The sequence below is a fragment of the Coturnix japonica genome, chromosome 2 (genome assembly GCF_054131305.1).
Source record: "Coturnix japonica strain WE chromosome 2, WE-NBRP24, whole genome shotgun sequence".
Classification (NCBI taxonomy): domain Eukaryota; kingdom Metazoa; phylum Chordata; class Aves; order Galliformes; family Phasianidae; genus Coturnix; species Coturnix japonica.
Window position 1 is genome coordinate 76,092,520 of NC_140664.1, and position 23,847 is coordinate 76,116,366.

Here is a 23,847-nt window from a genome sequence, read left to right on the forward strand (position 1 = left end):
ACCATGTTTTTGTGAATATACATTCTGTAAGTTATTTAACAATAATATCTAGCAATCTAGCAGAAACTGCAAGCAGCTGCAATTCTAACTACGGAAGCAGATTCTACTTCTACTAACTTCTGACATGTCAATCCAATAACTTGGCACATTCTCTTTGCATGCTTGGTAGCTGTAGAAAGCATCCTTTGTCTTAGGAGTCTGAATCAAGCTATCAACAACAATTGTCATTTAAGATATGCACCTACAACCTATGAAGTGTAAAATCCAACTGAAGATTTTAAGTCAGTTTTGACAGCAGACCCTGTAATTCAAGGATTACAGCAGCACTTGAAAGCCTGTTCTTTGCAGAACAGTAACTAAGGATACTTTTGAATGGTCAGACAAGAAACAAAGCTTTGATCCTAAACTACTTTGCATAATATTATTTACTCTTTTTAAATCCTTGTATTCCTACCCCCCTGCCTTCCACCCATCATGACTTGCAAAGTATCAGAAGGAAAAGCAGCCAATTTTTTTTCGCAGCAGAGCCAAACTTAATAACACTCTGAAGTGGCTGGCAGACGTTCCTCTAAAGATCCAATTGTATAAGACAATCTGTATTATCTGCATATAGATTTCAGGTATCAAGTGAAAAAGTGGTAATACATTATAGGTATGTTTACCTTAAACTAGTGTGCACAAAAACAAGTCACGGACCTTGACACTGCACTCTTTTTTTGCCTTTTAATGTTATGTAACATCATATAATTTTGTCAAAGGAAAAGTGCTCTCTAAAGGATCTGCACTAAGTGCTTGACATGACATAAACACACAACTAGAGACAGCACTATCAACTCCAGCAAATGCTTCTTTCTCCCACCTCTCACACACAAAAACAATCAGCCTGCACATTATATTTTGCACATGCAGACACACATTATCTTTTCACATTATCAGTTGTGTGTGCATGTGATTGAATCTTTTTTTGTTGCTGTTGTTTTGCACATGATAGGGGAATAATGTTCAACCCACATCATTACTGAAAAAAGCCAAAGCTGTTCACAAAATAAAACAAAAAGCCTGCTTTATTTGTGCTCCACACAAAAACACACGCAGTCACAGCTTTCTTCATACGAGAGAACAAAAACAGTGAACTTCCATGTCACTTTCTTGATTTCACAGAACACACTCAGACTGAGTCAGCTATCTGCATGTCATTGCTGCTTATTGATACAGCACTAAGGGAAACATCCATTCCTCTGTGAAAAAAATCACAATGAAACAAAGTAAAATTATCTTGGCAGAAGTCCCAGAATTAAAAAAAGTAACTTTTTGATCTGCTGAGACACATACAAAGCTGCACTGAATTCAAGACACTTGTCTCAATGCGATCTTACAGCTAATACAGAGAAAAGAAAGTACCAAGAGCTTTTCAAAGTTTCTAAAACAAATGCTAGTTCCAAGTAGTCTAAATGATAACACAAAGTGAGAAAGATTCTGTTAACAGATCCTGTTTCTGCAAACAGTTTGTTGTTTTTTTTTTCTTTTTTCCCCCCACTTGCTCAAATATCTTACAATCCTGGTGCTCAGCTTAGCTCATCCTTCTACAGCTGCAGCTATACATATATCCTTGTTTTCTTTGCATGCCTGTAACTGAGATACAACCAAAATTAATTTGAAGAAAATGCTCTAGATTTCCTTTGTTCTGACCACTGATGGTCACAGCAAAAACTGCCACTTACTCAAAAGGTATTCCATTGCACCTAGAACAGCTACCATCAAACAAGAAACAGTAAGAGAGAATGCACTGTTTTCAACTTTCTACCATATTCTGAGGCATATATTAAAGCTTGTTAAAAAGTCCAACATCCAGAAATAGTTGCTGTTGGAAGGACAAAACTTACTGTTCAGGACATTCTCCAGTTTTTGCGTCATGGATCCTTCTACTTTTTCCGTTCCATCCGCTTCCAGTTTTTGATGGATTGCTGGAATAAAGCGTCTAGTTAAAATGCAGGACATTTTAATAGGTGGGAATACATTACATCAAAGTGACACTTTTAAACATTTTTTAAAATTTAATATAAAGTGTTATTTTTCTTGTTAGACATAAAAAATACAAACATGTTTCATTGCAGCTGAGACTAGTGGAGGAGAAGGCGCAGAGCCAGACACTGCAGATTTTTAACTATTACTTTAACACAGATTTACTCTACATTCTTGAACAAGTCACCAATGCTCAAGAAAAAGAGGAGGTCAGGGAGGCAAAATAATCGCATTTAGTTATTTCGTAGAACAAGTATTAATCATTTAGTATTCTGGAAAGTGACCATCATTCAAGGACAAAATAGTTTTGGTCTGCAGAGCAGAATTTCTACGCTGGTCACACTGAAAAGGAATTGCCAATAATTCAAACTTTCAGTGACAGTCACAGGGAATCTGAGTAATCCCAACTCAGATATTACATATATGAAATATCAAGTAATTAAAATGGTATTTCCACTTAAAAACTTTAATTTGTTAGACTATGTAAAATCCTCTACCAAAAGTTCCTGTTGCTTTAGAATAAACTGAGATTACTAAAAAACCTCCCACTGCCTGCTCTGTCTCAATACAGTAATCTAAAGTTGAACTACCCTTGAGAACAGTGATGCTGTTCAATGTTTTTCAGTGAATAATAATACATTTTACTTTAGACCATAAACACAGTTTTGAAAGTAATCTCTCAGTTGTCTCAGCCTATCTTAGATCGGTTTGCATGACAAGGTTTCTCAAATGAATTCTCTTCAGATGAAACTTAACCAGGACACTAATTCCAGATACCTGGAATTCAATCCCTACTTGTTGCTGGTATGTAGATGCAGACCAAAGACAAAGTGAACACAGACCAAAAACACCCTTAGTCAGGCAATCATGTAGCATCAGTCCTACTGTGAATAGTGAAAGAAGGTGGCTATTCTGAAAGAGGTTAGCTCTTTCTTTTATGAGTCACTCCTTGCTCAAAGGAAGAATTTCTACTAAAAAAGCAAAGGGGAAAAAAGGAAAAGTGGCAATTCCAATTATCTTAAATGTTTAAATTTGACTCACTAATTGGTTCATGCATATAGTATCTCAATAAGCTTTGCATTCACGACAATGTGACAGCACTTTCATTTTTGTTATTTAATTCATTAGAGGCAAAAATAATAATAATAATAATAATTTAGATTTAGTATACCATGTATCTTATGACAACACTTCAACAAAATGAACTGAAACTTGCAGATCCCTGCATATTTTAAAGGAACAACAACAAAAATCTATTCTACAGACTATGTAACCTTAACAATATCATATTATTTTATGCATGACATGAACACCACTTACCTGTAAGAATATCTCCACAACTTTGTAACAAATCCACTAAGGGTTCTAATTATGTTATTCCTTTTATATGCATCAGTTGGGTTTGTGTGCAGTCAATTACACTCTTTGCCATTAAAAACTGAACGGCTTGTTCATTAGAACAGCAACCACAACATAAGCATATATTTTTTTAAGCCACATGTTGCAAATGCTACTGGAACTGCATCAAAGTGTAATGATAGGAACTGAACATCCTGTCACCTGGCATGAAGTATTTGAGATTTTTGGTTTCAGGACATTGGTGTTGTAAATTAGGAAAAACTGTCATATTAAATCAATTCATAGATGTGCTCAGACAGAAAATGTTACCAACAAAACGAACAAAAATCAAAGAGTTAAGTTTTACGAAGGAGAAAAGCACTGTGGACTACACACAAAGACATATTAACAGGTAGGATAAACCGAAAGAGTGTTGGGCCACTGTCTAAAATAAGGCAACTTAGACCACAGAGAATAAAAAGTGTAGAGCTACCTAAACTACTCAGTGCGCACACAAAGGGAATCGCTGCATTCCTTTTATGTTTAACATACTACTTTCTTCACATCAGCTATTTTTACACTTTGTATTAATATTTTGCAATAAGGGCATTCATAGGTACAGAAAAGCGAGTTTACAAAAAAAGGTTAAGTTTTCAAAGTAAAAAAACAAAGTACACGTTCCTTCTGTGAGAACCACGTAAAATGTCTCTGAGTTAGAAGTTCAGACAAGAAAAACTATATACAGTCAAGAAAAATATGTGTAGATGTAATCTGATTGGAAGGAATACAGAGATACTCAAAATACCCTTTTCTTCTTAGATGGAGTCCATGTGGTAGCGGGCTGCTGCTGTCTAGGACAGCCCCCTTCTCTTCAGCACTTGCATCTACATGCTTTAATTTGCTGAATCTACCAATCACACGGCTGTAGTGCAGGAACTGTGAGATAATCTGGTGGAAAATTAACTTGGTAAAGAAAAGAGTTTTCTTTATTTATTAGTGAGCTTGCCTAATCCTTGCCTTGGCTGCACTACTGCCATACCAGCAGAGAGGAAGGAGCACAGGGCTGATGGAAAGCCAGTTTACATTTTCCACACTAGCCACTTCAATTGCAGTTTCATTCTGCTGGCAGTGATGAATAGGCAGTAAGAAGGGCTCCCTTTGGAGGCCTGAAGAAAAGAGGGATGGGCAGGATATTTTTCTTGAATTACCAGTTACCCTTGTCTTTGTTGGATTAACAGTAGGAAACCTAGGACAGACTGTTTACCATTACTGATAAACTTTACTGTGAGTAGCACAGAATAAACGAGCAGAGGATTTCGTCTAGATGCTTTAAGCAGGGCCAGAAAATTAACTGTGTTTTGTATTATCTTTGCCTTTATGTTCTCAGGTTGACCAGTTAAGCAAAAATATTTAAAGGCTTGCAAGCTTCACAGCTACAGCAATATAACTAACTTGTAGTAGCGAAGAAACAAATTTAGAGCTCAAAATCTCCAGCCTATGACTAAATTCTGCAAACTGCTTATTTTTTTTTTTTCCAAAACATATGCAAAGTTCAGTCTGGCAAATAGACAACAGCAGACTTTGCAGTAGAATAAACTAGCAATTAATTTATTGTTACTTGTGTTGAAAACAATTTTATTTCATCTAAGGAAGGATACTGTTCACTACTTGGTAAATCTGTAGCAAATTAAACTATTCTTCCAAGGTTACAGTTTTTGACTTGCAAAACGCATTCTTGATTTACTCCTCAGATACTTAAAATCATTCTTTGAGCTAAACACCAAGAGTAGTATTCTCAAACCATCTTCAGTCTAACTCATCTTAAAGTGACAGACATGCAACTTTTCTGCTATGTTCTGATGGAAAGAGGTTCTACATGAACTTAGCATATCTGAAAATTTAACCCTCTTACACAAAACTATGTTTAAAGAAGAAAAAGTACTCAAAACGTACCAAAACTTTTTAGCCAGAAACAGAAAGAAAAAAAACAGACAAAAAGGAAAGACTGACTCAGCAAAGTAGTTCAAAAGACCTCATGTGGTAACCATGAACAATTTGGCACCAAAGAACAATAAGGAAAGGATAAAGAACACATGTTAACATGCTTCCAGCATTTATGGCACTGACTGACTGTCTTTGGTTTGCTTTTTTAAAAGATGTAACAATTTTCTGCTATTTGAACACATCAGTATCATTGATAAGGACAGCACCAGTACGTAGGATAAAAACTCCTCTGAACTGATTCAAAAGGAATGTCTAACCATATACAGTGCATAAGAATCATAGAATCACCAAGGTTGGAAAAGACCTAAAGATCATCCAGTCCAACCGTTCACCTATTACCAACAGCTCCCACTAAACCATGTTCCTCAACTCAACATCCAGTCATTCCTTGAACATCCCCAGGGTCGGTGACTCCAGCACCTCCCTGTGCAGTCCATTCCAGTGCCTGACCACCCTTTCTGAGAAGTAATACTTCCTAATGTCCAGCCTGAATCTCCCCTACTGTAGCTGGAAACCATTCCCTCAAGTCAAAGGGAATACATAAAGACAACGTATCACAAACATTGATGATAATACGTTAGTTTCTTTAGGTTTACATAATGAAAAGTTTGTTATTCTGGCCAACAGCCTGTACTACTATGTGTAATTACTTTTTTCCGGAGAATTTCCAGATATTTTTTTGAATTGCAGAGCAAACTTGGCCTTATTTTGATAAACACTGCTAAGCCAAGCCAAAGCCACCAAAAACTGAAGTAAAGGTAATATTCTCTTTAATTGCTTTTTTGTATTTTGTTTCTCTAGCACTTACTTTTTCAAGTTTAATTACACAACGCAACAGCAAAATTTCAAAAGATAAAAAAACCAAAATAAAACAATGACCACAAAAACTAGAGCACAGTGCCAGGAGGGGAAGTTTTATGCAAATAAGAGACCAAACATTGTTTAGCAACAACGTGAGAGAAAAGTTAACAGACCTCACAGAGGATTATATTTAAGCAAGTGTGACATTTCCAGGCAAATACCTCAAAAACACACCTCAAAACAGCATTTATGACCTATTAAGATTCAAGGACTGGACCCAGGCCCACACCGGGACACTTGAGAATTTTAGAGCATGAAAACTGCTATTATCTTTGCAGTCCTTCTTTGGAGAAGGTCCAGAGGAAACCAATGAAGATGACAAGGGCCTGGGGCACCTCTCTCCTACGAAGATACACTGAAGGAACTGGGCTTGTTCAGCCTGGGAGAGAGAAGGCTGTGGAGAGTCCTCACTGTCGCTTTCCAATATTTAATATTTATAAACACTAGGGAAATCAACTTTTTACATGCATAGATAGTGATACCATGAGGGGGACTGGTTCCAAACTAAAGGAAGGCAGATTTAGATTAGACCTCAGGGGGAAGTTCTCACAAAGAGAGTGGGGAGGTGCTGGAACAGGCTGCCCAGAGAGGCTGTAGATAACCTGTCCCTAGAGGTGCTTAAGACCAGGTTGGATGGAGTACAGTCTGATCAAGTGCCTCGATCTAGCAGCTGGCAACTTTGCTGTGACAGCAGGGTTGAAACTTGTTCATCCTTGAGGTCCCTTCCAATCCAAGCCATTCTATAATTCTGTGATGACTCTAGGATCTTATATACACATAGATACGTATATATAAAATATAAAAATATAAAATATTATATATATATATATATATATAAAAAATATTTTATATTTTTTTCTGACAGTGCTAACCCTTCCACATAGGGGAAAACTAACAATAGAAATGAAAGCAGCTTTTAAATGTTTCTTGTATGTTAAAAATTGGACTGAAATAAAAAATTGAGTAATGCAACTTGAAATTCAGCTGATTATCTGTAGGTTATGACTGACTCAAATTTAGTCAAAGGTCATTTTTTGCATACTTGTTATCAACTGCAACATTTACTAGATGAAAGCAGCAAGTGCAAAACTGATCTTTCCTTTTATGCTTTTAATATTTTTTAAATACAAATTTTCATGTACTTGAAAACCCCAGATTCATAGAACACAACAGACAGCTAAAAGCTGTCACAACTTCATCTATTTGGTGAAACTCTGCTAGTAGTTACTGTTAGCAGCTTACACCTCTAAAAGGAGCATTGATTAAAAGGAAGCAGTATGAGTACTTAGCATAAAAACAGGCACAGCCTTGGGCAACAGAAACTTCACTGTGGACAGAGACTATTCCTGCCATTTCTCACATGTTCAAATCATACTACTTTCTGGCTTGGGACACTGAAAAAAAATTATTACAAAATGCTGTGCTAGAACCTTACCCTTTACAAAGGTTTTGTTAATAGAAGAATTTGTGTAACACAGAAGTTCACTGCAGGTATTGTATAAAGAGGAAGCATCCACTTGACATTTAACTACCTATTACCATTCACTCATTTGACTGGAGAAACATTATCAGGTCACCTTCATCTCAGTAGGCATTGTTCACTGCACGCTCATGTTCTCCTTGCTATGTTTAGCACTGCAGTAACAGAACATACGTTTTCAAGAAAGAAACTGTAATGAGATATGTCTGTCAGATATATGACACACAGTATTCAAGCTTATCACAGGCAGCTTGTTTCCACAGCCCCATTCTTTCTTGATCTCTACTAATTCCCATATTGAAAATTGCCAGGAATAATTCTTCACTGTTCTTAAATTTACGAAGCCCATATTCCATAGCTTGAAGCAGAAGGGAGATGATAACATTAATAGTCATGCCACACTAAAAATGGACCTACTTTAGATTTTAAATTCAGTTGTATGACGTGGACGCTAATCACGTGTTTGAATTTGGTTTAATCAAATGCTTACGTATAAAGAAACATTGAATTGAAAGCTCAAATTTGTTCTGGATAACCATGCTTCAAAGACAGTATTGTCTTTAATTACCAATATGAATGTCATACTTGCATGTTTTGATGGAATTGAGCAACTAAAGTGTCCATTATTTTTACTGTTACTACAATAAAAAGAAGCACCGTAGCCTGAGGTTTCTAAAGCACCTCTGAAAAAACACATTCAGAGTAAACTCATTTTCTAGCTTTCCAGAGGATTCTGCATGGAACCCAATTTGCTTATGGCAATAAAACATAATGTCTCTACAAGCGTATAAACAGTACCACTTTTAGGAATGCTGCTTTCTAGGATGCAATTAGAATTATGGGAAATAAATCAGCTGAACTCCCTGATGCTGACAAGTGGGTCAAGCTGAGGCGCTCAGTTCCCCTCAGCTCAGTTTACAGCTCCCTTCAGCTGACGAAACAAACTTCCTGTTGAACATCTCTGCTGCGACACAATCACTGTCAAACTGTCAGCCAAGCTAGCAGACAGCGAGACACAAGGATCTGATAAGGCAATTCTATTTTCCAAGAAACTAAACCAAGCAAACAAGGGTTCTGGCTTATTCAACTGCTTATTTTCTTAGTAAACCCCTTCCAACACGCATAACATAATAGAATCATGGAATCACAAAATGGCTTGGGTTGGAAGGAACCTTGAAGTTAATCTAGTTCCAGTGCCCCTACCATGGGCAGGGTAGCCAACCAACAAGCAACCTGGTATAAATCTCAGGGTTTTCACTGGATTCTGGTGAAAATATTAAAACAAATATGTGTGTGTAATGCAGTCTGATAGCATGCTTAAAATCAGACTGCTCTTACTGATCCCTACTAATGAAAACACTATATATATAAAAAAAAAGAATAGTAATTCAGTGTTTCCCTGATGAAGTTCTTGTATTTGCAGTAAACACTGTTCCCAGAGTATAAGTTTAAAAAGCATGTACAAAAATATAAACATGAAAAACTTGGTAAAACAAGTGATCTGCCTGCAAAAAGTACCATCCTGTACAAACAGTGCAGAGAGAACAAAGAGAAATAACAACACACTGACAGCTCTGCTACACAACAAAATCCCACAGAGAAATGGAACTGATCTACAGTTTATAAGGCATAGTCACTGGGGTTGGAAAAAACATTCTAGAATATCTGGAAAGGAAAAGTGGGTGCCTAAATTCTTCCTCATTGACATTTTCTCTTATGAGAACACATATGATTTTAGAATATCTTCCAAAAAGTATTGAATAATTAAAACAAAAAAAAAAGATAAGACAATTCAAATCAAAACCCAAACAACTCAGGACATTTAAACTTTACTGGAAAACTGACAGAATGGTTTTCCCTTCAGTCACTTTTCATCTGTAACAATAAAAGTTCATAGAATGGAGTCTGTGTCCAAACTAATATTGATGTAGCCTTGTGCAGATACAATTTCTAGGGGGCATTTTTCTAAATCAGAATATAAAACAAATTCACCCTTGTGCGGGAACAGAAAAATGACATCATATCATCTTGTACAAATGCTGTGTAGTCAGAACATAATGGGACTTTTAATTAATTATTCTTCTGCTAAACAGTTTGAATTTCACAGTTGCATGCCTTGAAAGTATTTTGTTTGCTCTGCTTTTGATTTTGTCTTTAATTTTGCACCTGAGCTGCTTCTCCAGAAATGACTCTATTAATGCTCATCCTGAATTCTTCACACTTTCCCTTTGACAATAATGTAGTAATGAAACACCCCGGAGACAAGATGTGACATCTGGCATGAGGGCCTAGGTGATGGTGCCAAAGATTTCCATTTTTCTTGCTGCTACTGGAATGCTCTTGACATCCAACTTAGCTGTTGCTTTTAAAAATACAGCTCTCTCAAAAGATGTATTTTTTTTTTTCTCCAGTTAGACTCCCTCAAAAACATTCTGCATTAGGAAGAAGAAAAGGGCAAACAAGTAGTTCTGAACTACAAACACGAAAGTTAAATGCAACAAGTTTATTCAGACTGAAAAGAACCCAAAACACTTCTGCATGTGCAATTAATAAGAAATCTCAAAAGAAAAATGCATGTTAAAATACCAGAGAAGACAGCTGTGACCTGAAACACATTTTCACCAACAATTTGGTCTCAGAAGTTAATAACTGAAGACTGCATCGATTTTTATATTCCTTGAATTCCAATTTTATAGTTCTAAATGTACAAGAGATTAAGGTTTGAAGTCTCTAAATTTATTATTATTTTTTTTTTACAGCAAAGTCATTCATTATAACAACTCAAGATACAAAGTCTGCTTCCCTTCGAATATTTAAGGGGGACCACAGGGAGGAAAGACAAACAAGACATTTATTTTGATTACAGACGAAAAGTGGCACCAACCATGAATCATCCCAAACTGTTAAGTTTGTAATTCATCTGAAGGACTACGTGGTTAAACTCTAATTTTAGATAAAGCAAGCATGGATAAGAGATGCCAAACATTATTACATCTATCAGAATTTTAAATTCTGGATGGAGCATTTAGTGAAATAAATAAGTTTGCTTTCTCTATTATTTCATTAGAATTTATTTATTTATTTGCATTCCAAATAGCTGTCTGGCCTCTCTATTTATCAGTCAAGCAGTTTCCAAAGATAAGAAGCTTTTACTTCAATAGACAGGATGAGAAAAAAACATTTATTTGCGTTATTTCTAGAAAAGCCACAATATTTATGATTTGCATTAACTTTCTGCAAATGCTACTAAGCCTTCACTAGTCCAAAAAATAATCTTACAGAGTAACACATGTTCACCAGCACTGCTTTTCTTTCCATAGCAGTAACAGTTGGGAAATAAAACTAACTCAGTACCCTTGGGAGTAGTTAATAGATTTGGATGTGAGAAACAAGTCACATTTCAATATTTGTTCAGGATTATTTAGGATTTTTAAGTACTACAAAAAAAAAAAAAAAAAAAAAAAAAAAAAAGTAGCACTGCAGATTTTCAAGACATTTCAAGAAATTTGCTTAAAAATAGCCTAATGCCAATTCGAATTCTTAGCATTTAATAAAAAACTGGTTAAAAACAGAGTTAAAAAAAATGCCACTTATTCATCCTTCCTCAAGTTTTTTCATATGACTACCATCTTTACTACTTCCATTAAAGCCTTCAATTCTTCTCTTCTGTTACTGAAGCCTTATCTAGATTTAGGCCAAGGTTTTCAAAACTGATCTATTAGAACAGTTCTGGATGGGGTAACAGCTTTTCAGAAATTAAGATCTGTTGTGAGAAGAGTTGTCAGACTTATTAAAATGCGATCTTTCCTATCAAAGCATGCATGCCTGCACCTGCAGAAAAGAGGTTATCTAAGAATGACCTAATTAGGTGAACAGACAAAAGCTATGGATCACTTGTGAAAATACTGTCATCTGAAGGGCATGTCACAAGTTTTAGTCTTGGGCAGAACTATGAATGGAACACCAAGTGAAACAGCACTTCTTTCCCTTTTCCCTGAGACACAGAAGTGGCTATCAGATGGTTAGTGAGTGGCCAGTAAGTAGGTCAACAGAAAAGCAGTATTTATCCAAAGCAGTGTTCTTAAAACCAATAGAAGTGCTAGCTTGAATGAAGCTATGAAGAGATGGATACAAGTACACTTAGTCTACGATACCTGTAACACAGGATCAAAAATGGAAATCCTTCAATATACAGGAGCTGCTCTAAAAGTAATGCCTCCTAGTTTATGATGTTGGTCCACAACATCAGCGGTGGAAGTTGACAGCATGGCAGTACAAGTTCAATGTTCCCATCAATACCCCATTTCATTCTGTTGCTGTGCGACACGGCAGCAGAGGGGCAATCTGACAAAACAGTGAGATGCAGAAGTGTGTATGAAGCAAAGGTGTGAATTCCTCTGTGTGGAAAAAGTGGCATCCATTGACATTTGTTGACACTTGCTGAATATTTATGCAGACCATGAGATATGAGCACAGTGAGACAGTAGGCAGTGCATTTCAGCAATGGTGACATCAGTGGGCCACCTTCACTGGAGATTTTTTATGAGCACAGCATGTAGACCTTTATACATCACTGGCAAAAATGTCAGAGCAACCTATGAACAATAGATATACTATATACATGTATGCTGCCTAGTAGCAAACTTCAAACCTACTGGAAACGGCCCAGTAGAGTCACTTTCTTAGCCAACACAGTCCTTGTCATCAGGTACTCCAGTGCTATCTAGCTAAGATTTTACCTGAGATGGTATGGTATGTACCATAAGTACATACATACACACAGACAAACAAAACTACATATACAGAGAGAAACAACTGATAAAATCTCATTAGTGTGCAATTTCCTACAGTAAGCAGAATATAAAGGCAGAACTAAACCTGTGGGTACTAGATTTTCGTATAAATAATATAGTCTGATTATGGGATAAGGCATCATGGAATAGAAACTTTTACATTGCTCTGGTATGTAAAACATATTAATAACACCTCTTGTTCCACATTTCCTCACTTTCCTGGATTTGTGGGTTATAGTTTCAAAAAATGCCTTCACAATTCCTTTTGGTGTTATCATCTGCAAATATACCATAGCAATAAGCTAACTTGTCTCAGCTTGTGATCAAAGTAACACAGAGTTCAGTTCCAGAAAAGACTGAATATAATATTAAAAACACTGTTCTTTGCAATCACACATGCAGATACAAGCTTTTCTTTTATACCATATTTACAAAGTAAAATTTACCTGACAGAGCATCTTGTGCTTCAAAAAATGTGCTGAGACCTCCTTTCACATAAGCTAGACTCCCCTCATTTTTCTTATTGGCTTGTTTCTTCAAGTTCACAACAGCCATTTTGAGCTGATCAAAACTAGAAAAAAAAAAAAACAACAACAAAGAAGAAAATGCATCATGACATTCAAACAACAAATAAGGTCACCTAATAAATAAACAGAATGAGTTACTTGGAAAATAACTACTGCTGCATAAACTGTTAAAGAAAGCAATTACTAACTAGTTTGATCTATTTACTCTTTGCCTACTCACTAGGTCAGGCTACCCAGGACTATCTTAAGTGTGGTGTTGAACGCTTCCAGGTATGGCACATCCACAACTTCCCTGGACAGCCTGTCTCCCCAACCTCTGAGTGAAGAATTTTTTCTCTTATGTTCCTAGATTCATTATAAAAGCACCATGACAAAGAAGCTCAGAAATGCAAACACATGATTTTCCCCCTTAAGAAGTCTTTTATCCTACCCGCAGGACAAACTCTCCCTAATACAAAAGCATCAAATGAAAAATCTACACCATATCACTGGGTGCAGAAGAAAACAATGAAATAAGGAAATTAAGATATACAGCAATTCTACCAGTAGCCTTTGTACATCTTAAATTGTGGTAGAAGAAGATATACTGCAAGCAAAAACCAAACAAAACTTTAGATCAGGTATTAAAGAAGGCTGTCACCACCTGTCACCACAAAAAAAAAAAAAAGCCAAAACTCTGGTGCACTTTATTTTTTTATACCAATGATGTCACAACATTTTTGCTGTATTTCCTGTTTCCGTCTGCTGGTCAGAAACCACATTAACTCAATGACTGGATTAGTCTACTTGGGCATACAAGAAGTACTTAACAAAAGCTTTTTCAAACTAAAAAAAATCTGTATGGTATCCTTTTTTAGCACTATTTCTGATGATCTAATTGTACGTCTAAATAGTTTATTTACATTTGCCAGGCTGTTGCTGTGGGGGAAAAAAAAAAAAGATGCTATTTTGATTACTTAAAAAGAATTTCCTTAAAGGAAAAAACATACATAAGCTAACCAAAACATTGGTGCACCACATATTTAGCATTTCCAGTACCTGAGGTTACATAGAGGACAAGAACTAAATCTTTCCTCTGTATTTCCTGTACAACAGCAAAAATTATACAGGGCAGATAATTCCAAATTAATAGCGACAGAATGTTTCTAAAATTAGACAACTTGAAGTGGGGAAAAAAACCTGTTTCTTAAAATAAAATTACAGTTAGACTCAAAACATGGTTAGATTTATCTTATCCTTTGAATCATTCTTCTATTTAATGCATTTCCAAACTTTCTGAATATTCAGTACTAAAATTTTACGTTTCCTAAAGTAATATGAATCTTATTATTTTACTAGACCGAGGTCACCATGACTTAAAAGCTGATGATATTCGATGACAAACTGAAAGGTGTTTTTTTTCCCCAAGAAAGATAAAAAACTTACGCTGATACTCAAAAACAAAGAAAAACAACACTCAGAAAAAAACAATCAAACAACACTGAAAATATTCCATAAGAGGAAATTTCAGTTTTACATGACAATGGACTTTAAAGCATTGATCCTTTGGCATAGTACATGGTAAAATGGGACCATACAAGGTAACGTATCAATTCATAGTACTGATGATCAGCAAAATTGGTGTTTTCGCTGACACCTTCTCATATTAGAGATGTGATCATTACATTACACTGCTTTTTATATTCCATGGTAATAAGAATTAATTCACTTTCTTAATCACATATGACATGCACAGGTCAAATCAGATCTCAGCTTCCAGTGGTAGTGACTCTACAGCTTTCAAAGTTCCCTGCTTCTCTGGTTTAAGCCATCTACTATTGTTTTTAATCTTCATCTAACCTTGCTGTTCTATTCTTAGTAAACCAGGAACAACTGATATCCACTTTAGAACTCTCTGCGTCTTTCAGAACAGCATTTTGTAGTAATTTTATTTCCTTTCTAACAGAACTTAATTCATTCAAGCTATACATGCACAGATATTTACATAATTCTGTTCTTGTGGATCTGCTTTCAAGTTTCTTGAAGCAGAGACCAAATCTAGGCAGAAAAATTTAACTGATGCTTAAAACAATGCCAATGAGACTATTTATCCTCACACCTTATAAAACACAATCTTGCTGAAACACTTTAGAGGATGATGGTTATTACCATTTTTACCAGACTGCCAACTAGTATTTATTGTATGTTTCGAACACCAGATCATTGTCTACCACTGCCTAACCCTGGGTCATTCCTAGAACTTTCCACAAGGACAGCTTTTCATCCCACCATGTTGCCCTTCCAGGAAATATCACAGAAGTTAAAATCTTCTTAAGAAGCAGGGCAAGCTCTATGGAGAGAGACAATCTCAAGTCAATTAAAAATGATTTTGTTCACTTTCTCATCTTACTGTAATGTCACCTTCCCTGGTCTCTTCAGCCAGCACTCAACCATCCTGCTGTCCATTCCATTATGAGAGAAAATATTCAAATTGCTCATACACAAAGGCCAAGTCCTCCTCTTTTTTTTTTTTTTTTTTTCCTCAAAGCCTGTTTGTATCCATCACAGAACCCCAGTGCAACCCAATTTTATTCCAGTAATGTTCTTATCTAAATCTGTGTGGATTTAGAGCTCCACTTATTTGTTTCCCAGACTGTAAACAGAAAGCCACTTGAAGCTGGGCACTTTCAGTTGGTTTTGACTTTATTACAGCTCTCTCAGTTCCATCACAGAGCCATACATGTAGCACTCTGATCTCTGTACCTTCAGTTATCTGCAAGCTGCTATCACAGTTCTCTGACATTTCTAATTTGAAGTTTTTGTCACAAACTGCAAACCTGCTGGCAAAAAAATGCTTCCACTTACTTCACTGTTTCAGACAAATCCCATTTCTCACTGACAGCCTTATTCATCAATATAAAGTCCATGGCTACAGAAGTAACAGAAGTGAAAAACGCCACCTTTGAAACTAGTTCTACAGACAGCTGTGAACCTACGGGATGCATCCACTACTACTCAACCTATCTACACTTCACCTGTAAATCAAACAAAATACCAAAGAGTACCATGAGCTTTGCCATCACTTTGTCCTTCATCTCCCTGTATCTGTCCTACGTCTCTCTTGGCAATGTTACAGCTGCCCAAATAAATGAGCAACACAAGGGCAAAGCTTACAGCAAACTTCTTAAAAACACATCAAAAGTTGATTGTTCTTTCTTATTTCCTTTCAGATTGCTAATCAGAATGCCCAGTGGAAAGCAAAAATCATCCTCTAGTAAAAATGGCTTCAAGCAGTATCTGAACACCAGCAAACAGTAGTTTCATAACTCACACATGCAGAAATATACATGTAGGATATCTGTTTAAGCACAAATTACCATGTACAAGACATAATAAAGAAGAACTGTCAAGATTTTTAAGATTTACACGCAAGATTTACTCAGCTGTCCGTCTTCTTCCTAATGCAGCATTTTCCATAGGAGTTAACTCAAAGCTGATGGATATCACTATCAGTTTTACCCTTAAGTCTGTTCAGCATCCTCATCCTGAGCCTGAGCATCTGGAGTTTCCACTCAAGCCCATGTTACTTAATTTCTTTGTTCATAAAGGTATTTGGCTTGAAGCAAGGCAACCGCCGTTTCACACAGAAAATAAATAAATAAATAAATAAATAAATAATAAAAAATCAGGCCACAAATCAAGTCTGGTTAAAACTGACATTCCCATTCTGATCACAGTGAGCAAAATGTCCTTGCTGATTCCAGTCTAAAGCCATACAGAAATACCACAGACAGCAAAGATTGCAGGTATGTTAATTAAATGTCAACAGCCAACGACACATCTACTATACATAGGAATCTACTTGATGCTATTAAAGCAATTATTCATATAATAGCAACAAACCTTGTTGTTGAATGATTCTCAATCAGGTACCACGCAGCAGAGAAGTTTTCGCTAGTGAAATCAGCACTCATCCCAGGGAACAGCGTCTCTAAATCTTTTTGAGGAAATCTGCCTCTGAAAAATGAATGTTCATTTCTTCAGTAACATGCATTATGATGAATTGTTCACAGTTTTAAAAGCTGTATAAGACAGCAGCTCACGTTCCAACAAAATGCAAATATAAACTTGCAATACACAATTAAGAATAAATCTGGTATTTTAGAGGTATTTATGACTGGGAAAGAAAAGACTGAAATCTAAACTAAGTAAAACCACTTCTATCATTTTGATTTTGCCGCTATGCATATGAAAAAAAATAGTATAGTCTATACAATATATTTTTAAAGAAAAAGAACTGCTGCATTCAGAAAACAGGACAAACTCACTATAATACTACTAATATCCAAAGACAGGACCATTAATGTTGAATATGCTTCAAGTCAACTTTACCCTTTAAAAATGGAAATACTTATGTCAAGTAGAGCAAATCAGAATATTCTCTGTAATCTATGAACTAGTATATATCTAACATGACAACACATCATCAGGTTGACTACTTGTAAATGATCTTGCACCATCCCTGTCTAGAGGCCAATCAATTTGCAGCAGGAGTCCATTTGTTTTTTATTCTGTCTTAAAATGCAGAGATAAAGCCTATGATCCAACTGCTTGTGAAAGCAGGTTCTCCGCAATGTTAGTTTTCAAATTACAAGTAATTTTGAAGATACTCAAATAGAAAATGTAAATCATTTGTTTTAAGTCAGTAGAATAAAAAAAAGTTAAATCACTTGTGATGAGCTCATGTTATTTTTCTCAGTCCAGACAAACAAATAACACTTAATCTAGCAAGTGTAATTAATTCACCAAATGTATTAATTTCACCAAGCACACCTAATATATCACCAAATGCACTTACCCCTCTGTTCTTTACCATTTATATCCAATTTTCAAAAACAAATTTTAACAAAGTAGCTTAAAGATTTGTTACTTCATTTTCAGATCACACAGTCAATAAAATCCCTCTCTGATGCTCACAAGCTAGGTGAGCTCTGCTACTCAAAGTACTTTAGACAAAAATGCAAAGCGGAAGTATCTTGCATTCAAGATCAAACCCAGGGGATGGGAGTCAATCCAGAGTCTGCTATTGGAAATTGCATCAAATGTGCACAAGAAACTACTTGCACGGACAGCAAAGTGATGATTTGTTAGAAAGCTATTTTTTTTCCTGTAGCCTAAACGTATATCAGGATGGCTCAAGTTGCTTTTATTACCCAAAAAAAGGAGCAATTTAAATGAAGCAAATCTAAAGGCAAGCATGGTAAAAAGTATAATTACACAGAAATAGAAGTTGTTTTCTCCAAGTTTCTATTCATATCTAAATGGTCATTAGCATGTGCAGGTTCAAACAACCACATACATAATGACACGACAGAAGTCATTCATCAGTAACACCTGATTACAACAAGGGTATGAAACAATACTTTTCCAGAATGAGAAGAGTATATCAATTTAAAAGCAAGGAAAAGTGATGACAGATAAAAGAAGAATAGAGATAGGGAAAACACTGTGAGAAACAAATACAGCAGTTAACAACAAAGATCCCAACGTTACTCTGAGCTCAATGAAAATAGTACAATAATGCAATATAAAAAAAAAAATAATAATTAGTAGAGAGATTCAAGATTACCAATGACCTCGAATTTCACAAATGCCTGTTAGTGAGCAGAAAATGTTCCTTGAGAGATATTTGAAGGCAGTATATTATTTTTCAAAGTATTCAAAAGTGCAGAAGAATTTACAGGACAGTATTTCACATATGAAGACACATGCCATCCATGTCCAACAATTCTTTCATATTAAACGCATATATAATTGCGCCTTTCCAGTATGATGTTTTCATGCTAAAATTAAATCAAAATAACAACAACAACAAAAAGCACTTTTGGTTACCTTGAATGAGACTATGAGCTTTTTATAAACAATATATAAGTGCAGGGAACACAATACAGAAGTATAATTTTGATCTTATTTTTCAGAACTTCAATATATTTCCTCGGAAGCCAACAGAAACAGATACAACACAGAAGGAATACACACTCAATAAATATACCTTCACTAAACACTACTATTGCTACAAGATTCCAAGACATATGCATGACAATTTAAGCTTATGCATGAGTTACATAATTCCTAGAACAAATATAAACACAGAGAGATAAAGACCAATTATTTAGCTGGGGACGTAATAAATTCCTGCAAATGAGTTTTGCCCACAGACTGTGTGACAGAAACAAAGGTTTTTTTCAGTTCAATGTTTGACTGCATTGAAAAGTTATTGGGAGCTTTCCTCCAGCAGATGTATTTGTGTAGAGCCATAAATTAGCAATGCGTTTATGGCCGCTTTTATCTGTGTGGACATTTTTTAGAGACAGTCACAGCAGAGTAGAAACATGAACATGCATGTATGCGGTAGGTTAACAATACATTATATTCTATGGTGCAGTACACTTATTTTTCATCATAAATTCTACAAGTAGTTTTTCCACTAACAGATACGGGTAGCTTGAACTGACTTGGTACAGCTGTCTTTGCAACAAGCTGCTCCCTAAGAAGTTCAATCTAAAAGTGACTATATTTCTCAAATGTCTGGCCAGATGGGCCTAAAAAGAGATTGACTACACAGACAAGTTTGTTTCATTAACTTCCATTAGTAAATTAAATAAGTCCTTAGACGTTGTTCTCATGAAAACTTGCTTAACATTCACTTATAAACAAGCACATATGTGACTTGAGAAGTATTTCTGTTTTACTCATTTTGACATCATAGGCTGAGCATGAACTAGTAGGAAAAGTTGAGATCACGCTAGCACACAGTGAGATTGTCAATTCCTGTTCTGTTGAATTGCTAGTTCTAGAGAAGTCAATTCAGGAAACAACAGTTCTTAATACTTCATCACTGATCAAAAAACAATCACTGCAAAAGTAGCTGGGAACCAGAAAAGGAACCCAAGAAGAATTAAAGGAAAAGAAGTGGTAAGTTTGACATACATGAAGATTCTGCTGAAAGGGTAAAGTCAGAGAAACGCATGAAGGTAAACTGAATTTATATACTTTCTGCTAGGCAGGCTATTTTACTTGCTGCAAAACCAGATCTCGTACTAAAATTCTGGCTAACATTTTAAAGTAGTCTTATTCATTCCTCAGAACTATCCGACTGTAACTTAAAACACAAAACAATTAAAGTTTTATGTACTGTTTATGTTCATGAGATAACCATAATAAAATTTGGTTTCAAGCTGCTGTATACTTTCACATTCCTCAAACATATTTTGACTACCTCTAGTACAGTCATGAAATACTCCAATGGTCTCTGCTTCCACATAAAGGACACATATGTCTGCATTGGATTCAAAATGCATTGGGTACAATCAATTCCCTTTGGTCATATCCGCACAGAAATATTCCATCATCCCAATCTTTGGTTCTGTATAGTCCTTAAAAATCTTACAACAGAACTTCCGCACTAATACAGCACTCAGATACTCCAGAGGTTTCAGATCAGCTGTGATCTCCATAGGCAAATCACAGCCCTCAATCCATCACAATTTAGTATTAGAGAAAATTCTTAAGCGACAGGAAGAGAAAGCAATAGATACAAAAAAACAGGGCTCTTGACTATGAATGCAACTTACTAAGTTGTAACTCCCGTAAAGATTATTTTGCTTCCAGAGTTTCAGTGTGTGTTTTTTAGCATACATGACAATGTACACCAATTAAAGGCAGGTCCAAAAACAGGACAATGACCAAAAGGTAACTTGAACCTCAATTCCATGGGAGTTTATAGGTCAAAAGGAGCAACTTCAAATAAACACAGATTCTGAATAGCAACCAGTGTAAACAACTCAACCTAGAGCTACTCTACACTCCCTCTCTGTCTGGTACCAGTCTCCTGGAAGCATGCTTTGTACCAGCTGTGTTAATCCTGCTTGCAAGAAGACCAGCATAAGGGACACTGGAATAGACTAAACAAGACAAATCAAAAGGTATTAACAAAGATACCTCCAACAGCAAAGACATGGGTGTGCTCTGACAATTGCTCTCTGGTAGTGCTGGGTTTATCACAAATATCACAACTATATCTGAGAAAAGGCAGAATGTGGAAAAATTTACTAAGAGATTAATATGCAGATACCCAAAACTGATTATCAACCTTACAAGTGGTAAACATTACCATTATTTTAACAACATAAAAACAGGACACACGTTCTGCATCTCTCTCCTATAGGTTTCCTTGGGTGCCACTGTGATAAAAGTTTCCACAAGTCTATCATACCCAAGAATGAAATTCCACACAAGTCATTTTAAAATAAACATGTTATCATAGGCTCCAGAAAGCCTCTTCCTATCTCGTATTAGCAAGATGATGTTTACCATTAGGTGGCAGCGTAAGATCGTCTCTTCCCTTTGCCAGATGAACTGTTTTGGAAGCTGGCGTGGGAAGAGGGAAGCATCTGTATTGAGTGGGTGGATATAGAAGTATGTGGAATGTACTTAACATGTCAGCATTTGCTTTCATGTTCGAGATGTATCCACCATAATGACCTCTGCTACATGCAAAACAACAAACAATACTCAAAAATTTTCGAACAGTTGCTGCTTTGTGGAGCGGGGGTCTAATAGCATATGTAGAGGAGGCAGGGAATCTCTCATATAATGGACTTACGTGAGGGGGTGAAAGTGTATGCGACACATCTGAGCAAGGAGTTCATTCACAAATCTTGGGCAAATTTACATTTTTCATCAACTGATTTTACTCAGAGCTCTTTTGAAACGTGTCTGACATACTTTCTTCCCCAGAACTGTTCAAAATCCAGGACACAGCCTACCACTCTGTTCTTGTAACCATTTCAAAGGGCGAGAACCAGTCCAAGTACTGCAACATCACAGTTACTGTTAGTATTTTCATGCCAACTTTCCACACTTCTCAGATTGAGGTCAGTACACCGAATACTCTTTCTCTTCCTGAAAGCTATTCAAGTCTCTTGTAAAGACTTCTGGCTACATCTCTGTAACACCACAGCCAGGAATAATCCTTGGGGCGGAGAGTGGCACGGACTTGCTTTGCACTTAAAGCCAGATGATGATAGAAAACTAAGGCTCTAAGTCCTTATACCATCCAGAAAACTAATAAACTAGAACTCAAATGTTAAATGTTTCAAATATCTGCTTTATAATGTGAAGGAAGTACTTGATAGCAAGGAAACAAAATCCACTAAGTGACAGCGCTGTAACAAAACCGTACTGAATTTACAAATCGTTTAGAACTAAGCACAGTCTGTATTAACAAGAAAGTAATCTCAAAGGATAGGTGATGTACCTCTTTCTAAACTGCCTTTTCTCTGTCACTTGCTGACGACTGACAATCACTTTCTGCAAGGTTAACTAAGCTCTCTCTACTTGAAGGCCACCCACTTCCTGTCATTTCTTCAATGTGCTCCTCTCTAGCTTATTCCTCATTTTCTCACATTTATTCTCACTCTGTTTTTCTCCCCCGTCCTTCCTTTAAAAGCCTGATTTGTTTTGTTTTGCTGTATCTTTGTGTGTTTTATTATTAACTGCATTTGCACTACCAACGCACAGCAAGAGGCTGCAAAGCACATGATTTGAAATTCCACCAAATCAGCCCAATATTAAATGTGTCAGCATCAAAATTCAAAGACACCCTAATTCATACACATTAAAATGGCTTAAAGAAGCTAAAGGTATTAACAAAGGGGAATGCTATGGAAGCTATTCTCCTTGTACGTACCATTCTTAGGCTAATTTTAAAACATCCCAATATTTTAACTTCTTTTTTATTTCTTTTTTTTAAACATTTCTAGTAATAAATCATTCCCTTGCCCAGTAATGGTTAATACCAATAGCCTGCTTATCTACTCCCTTTCTTAGTTCATAATTGCCCATTTCTCCACCACTGTGGAAAATCTTTTTCCCCACTCACCCATCCTTCAAGTACTTGAAAACATATTTAACTAAACAATATGGTATTAAAGATTATTTTATAAAAGCAAACATCGTTTTGCTCCAATTTTTGAAGAAAATTATGCAAAATTTCCCACTAGGGGAGGCATTTAAAATTCCACGCTGAACAGTCCATCTATAGTTACAGCTTTAAACACCATGCAGTCACCTACAGCACATGGGTAGCCCTGACATTCCATGTCTTTTTCCATCTTTTTCTCCTCCCCATGACTTCTCCTTCTCAGCCCCTCCGCACAACTACTTTCTCTCAAACTGCTCATTTTCAACAGCAGTGCTCACCATAATCATACTGTTTCACCTCCACTGTACTTGGAGGTCAGTAGACCAAGAACTTAAACTTGACGTTCCCCATTCTCCCCATGTCACAAAACGGTTTTCATTTCCTACCTGTATTTATTTCTGACTACCTTTTAATTTCTTTTTCACACAAATGTGAGGTTTCATTAGCATGCTTATCACTAATGCTTCCAGATGAATCCTCTAAAATACAGTATTATTAGTTTCCTACTTAACAACCATCCAAACGAATGACTCCAAACTAATCCTAAATTGATCCTGTTCAGGTTTCTTAAAGACAATTCTTAACCTATCAAATTCACACTACCATAACTGTAAGAAGTATTAATTTTGGTTCTACATTTGAGAACCACATTAAACATTTTCTTAAAATGAGAACAAGCTAAAAGTAACTGCACCATAGCCAATGCATTTAATGAAAGAATTCTTGTGTGAAACACAAGAGGGCTGATGCAGCTGAACTGATTATCTTGACTTAAATCCCAGATAAAAATTGGAAAAGCTATTACAGGGTTCAACAAAGAATTAAAGCAGGAAAAATAGTTTTAATGTCAGTCACAAA

At 36.0% G+C, this 23,847-nt stretch overlaps 1 protein-coding gene across 2 annotated transcripts in view; it reads right to left on the reverse strand.

Moving 5' to 3' along the window:
- Window positions 1-23,847, reverse strand: part of EXOC2 (exocyst complex component 2) — a 119,430-nt gene that overhangs the window by 73,196 nt on the left and 22,387 nt on the right. For both annotated transcript variants that reach the window (XM_015854490.3, XM_015854493.3), the window contains exons 5-7: window positions 16,908-17,021; window positions 12,945-13,069; window positions 1,884-1,964 (exon numbers count right to left, since the gene is read on the reverse strand). In XM_015854490.3, coding sequence (XP_015709976.2) covers window positions 1,884-1,964; window positions 12,945-13,069; window positions 16,908-17,021 — 320 coding nt within the window. The remainder of the gene's footprint in view (window positions 1-1,883; window positions 1,965-12,944; window positions 13,070-16,907; window positions 17,022-23,847) is intronic.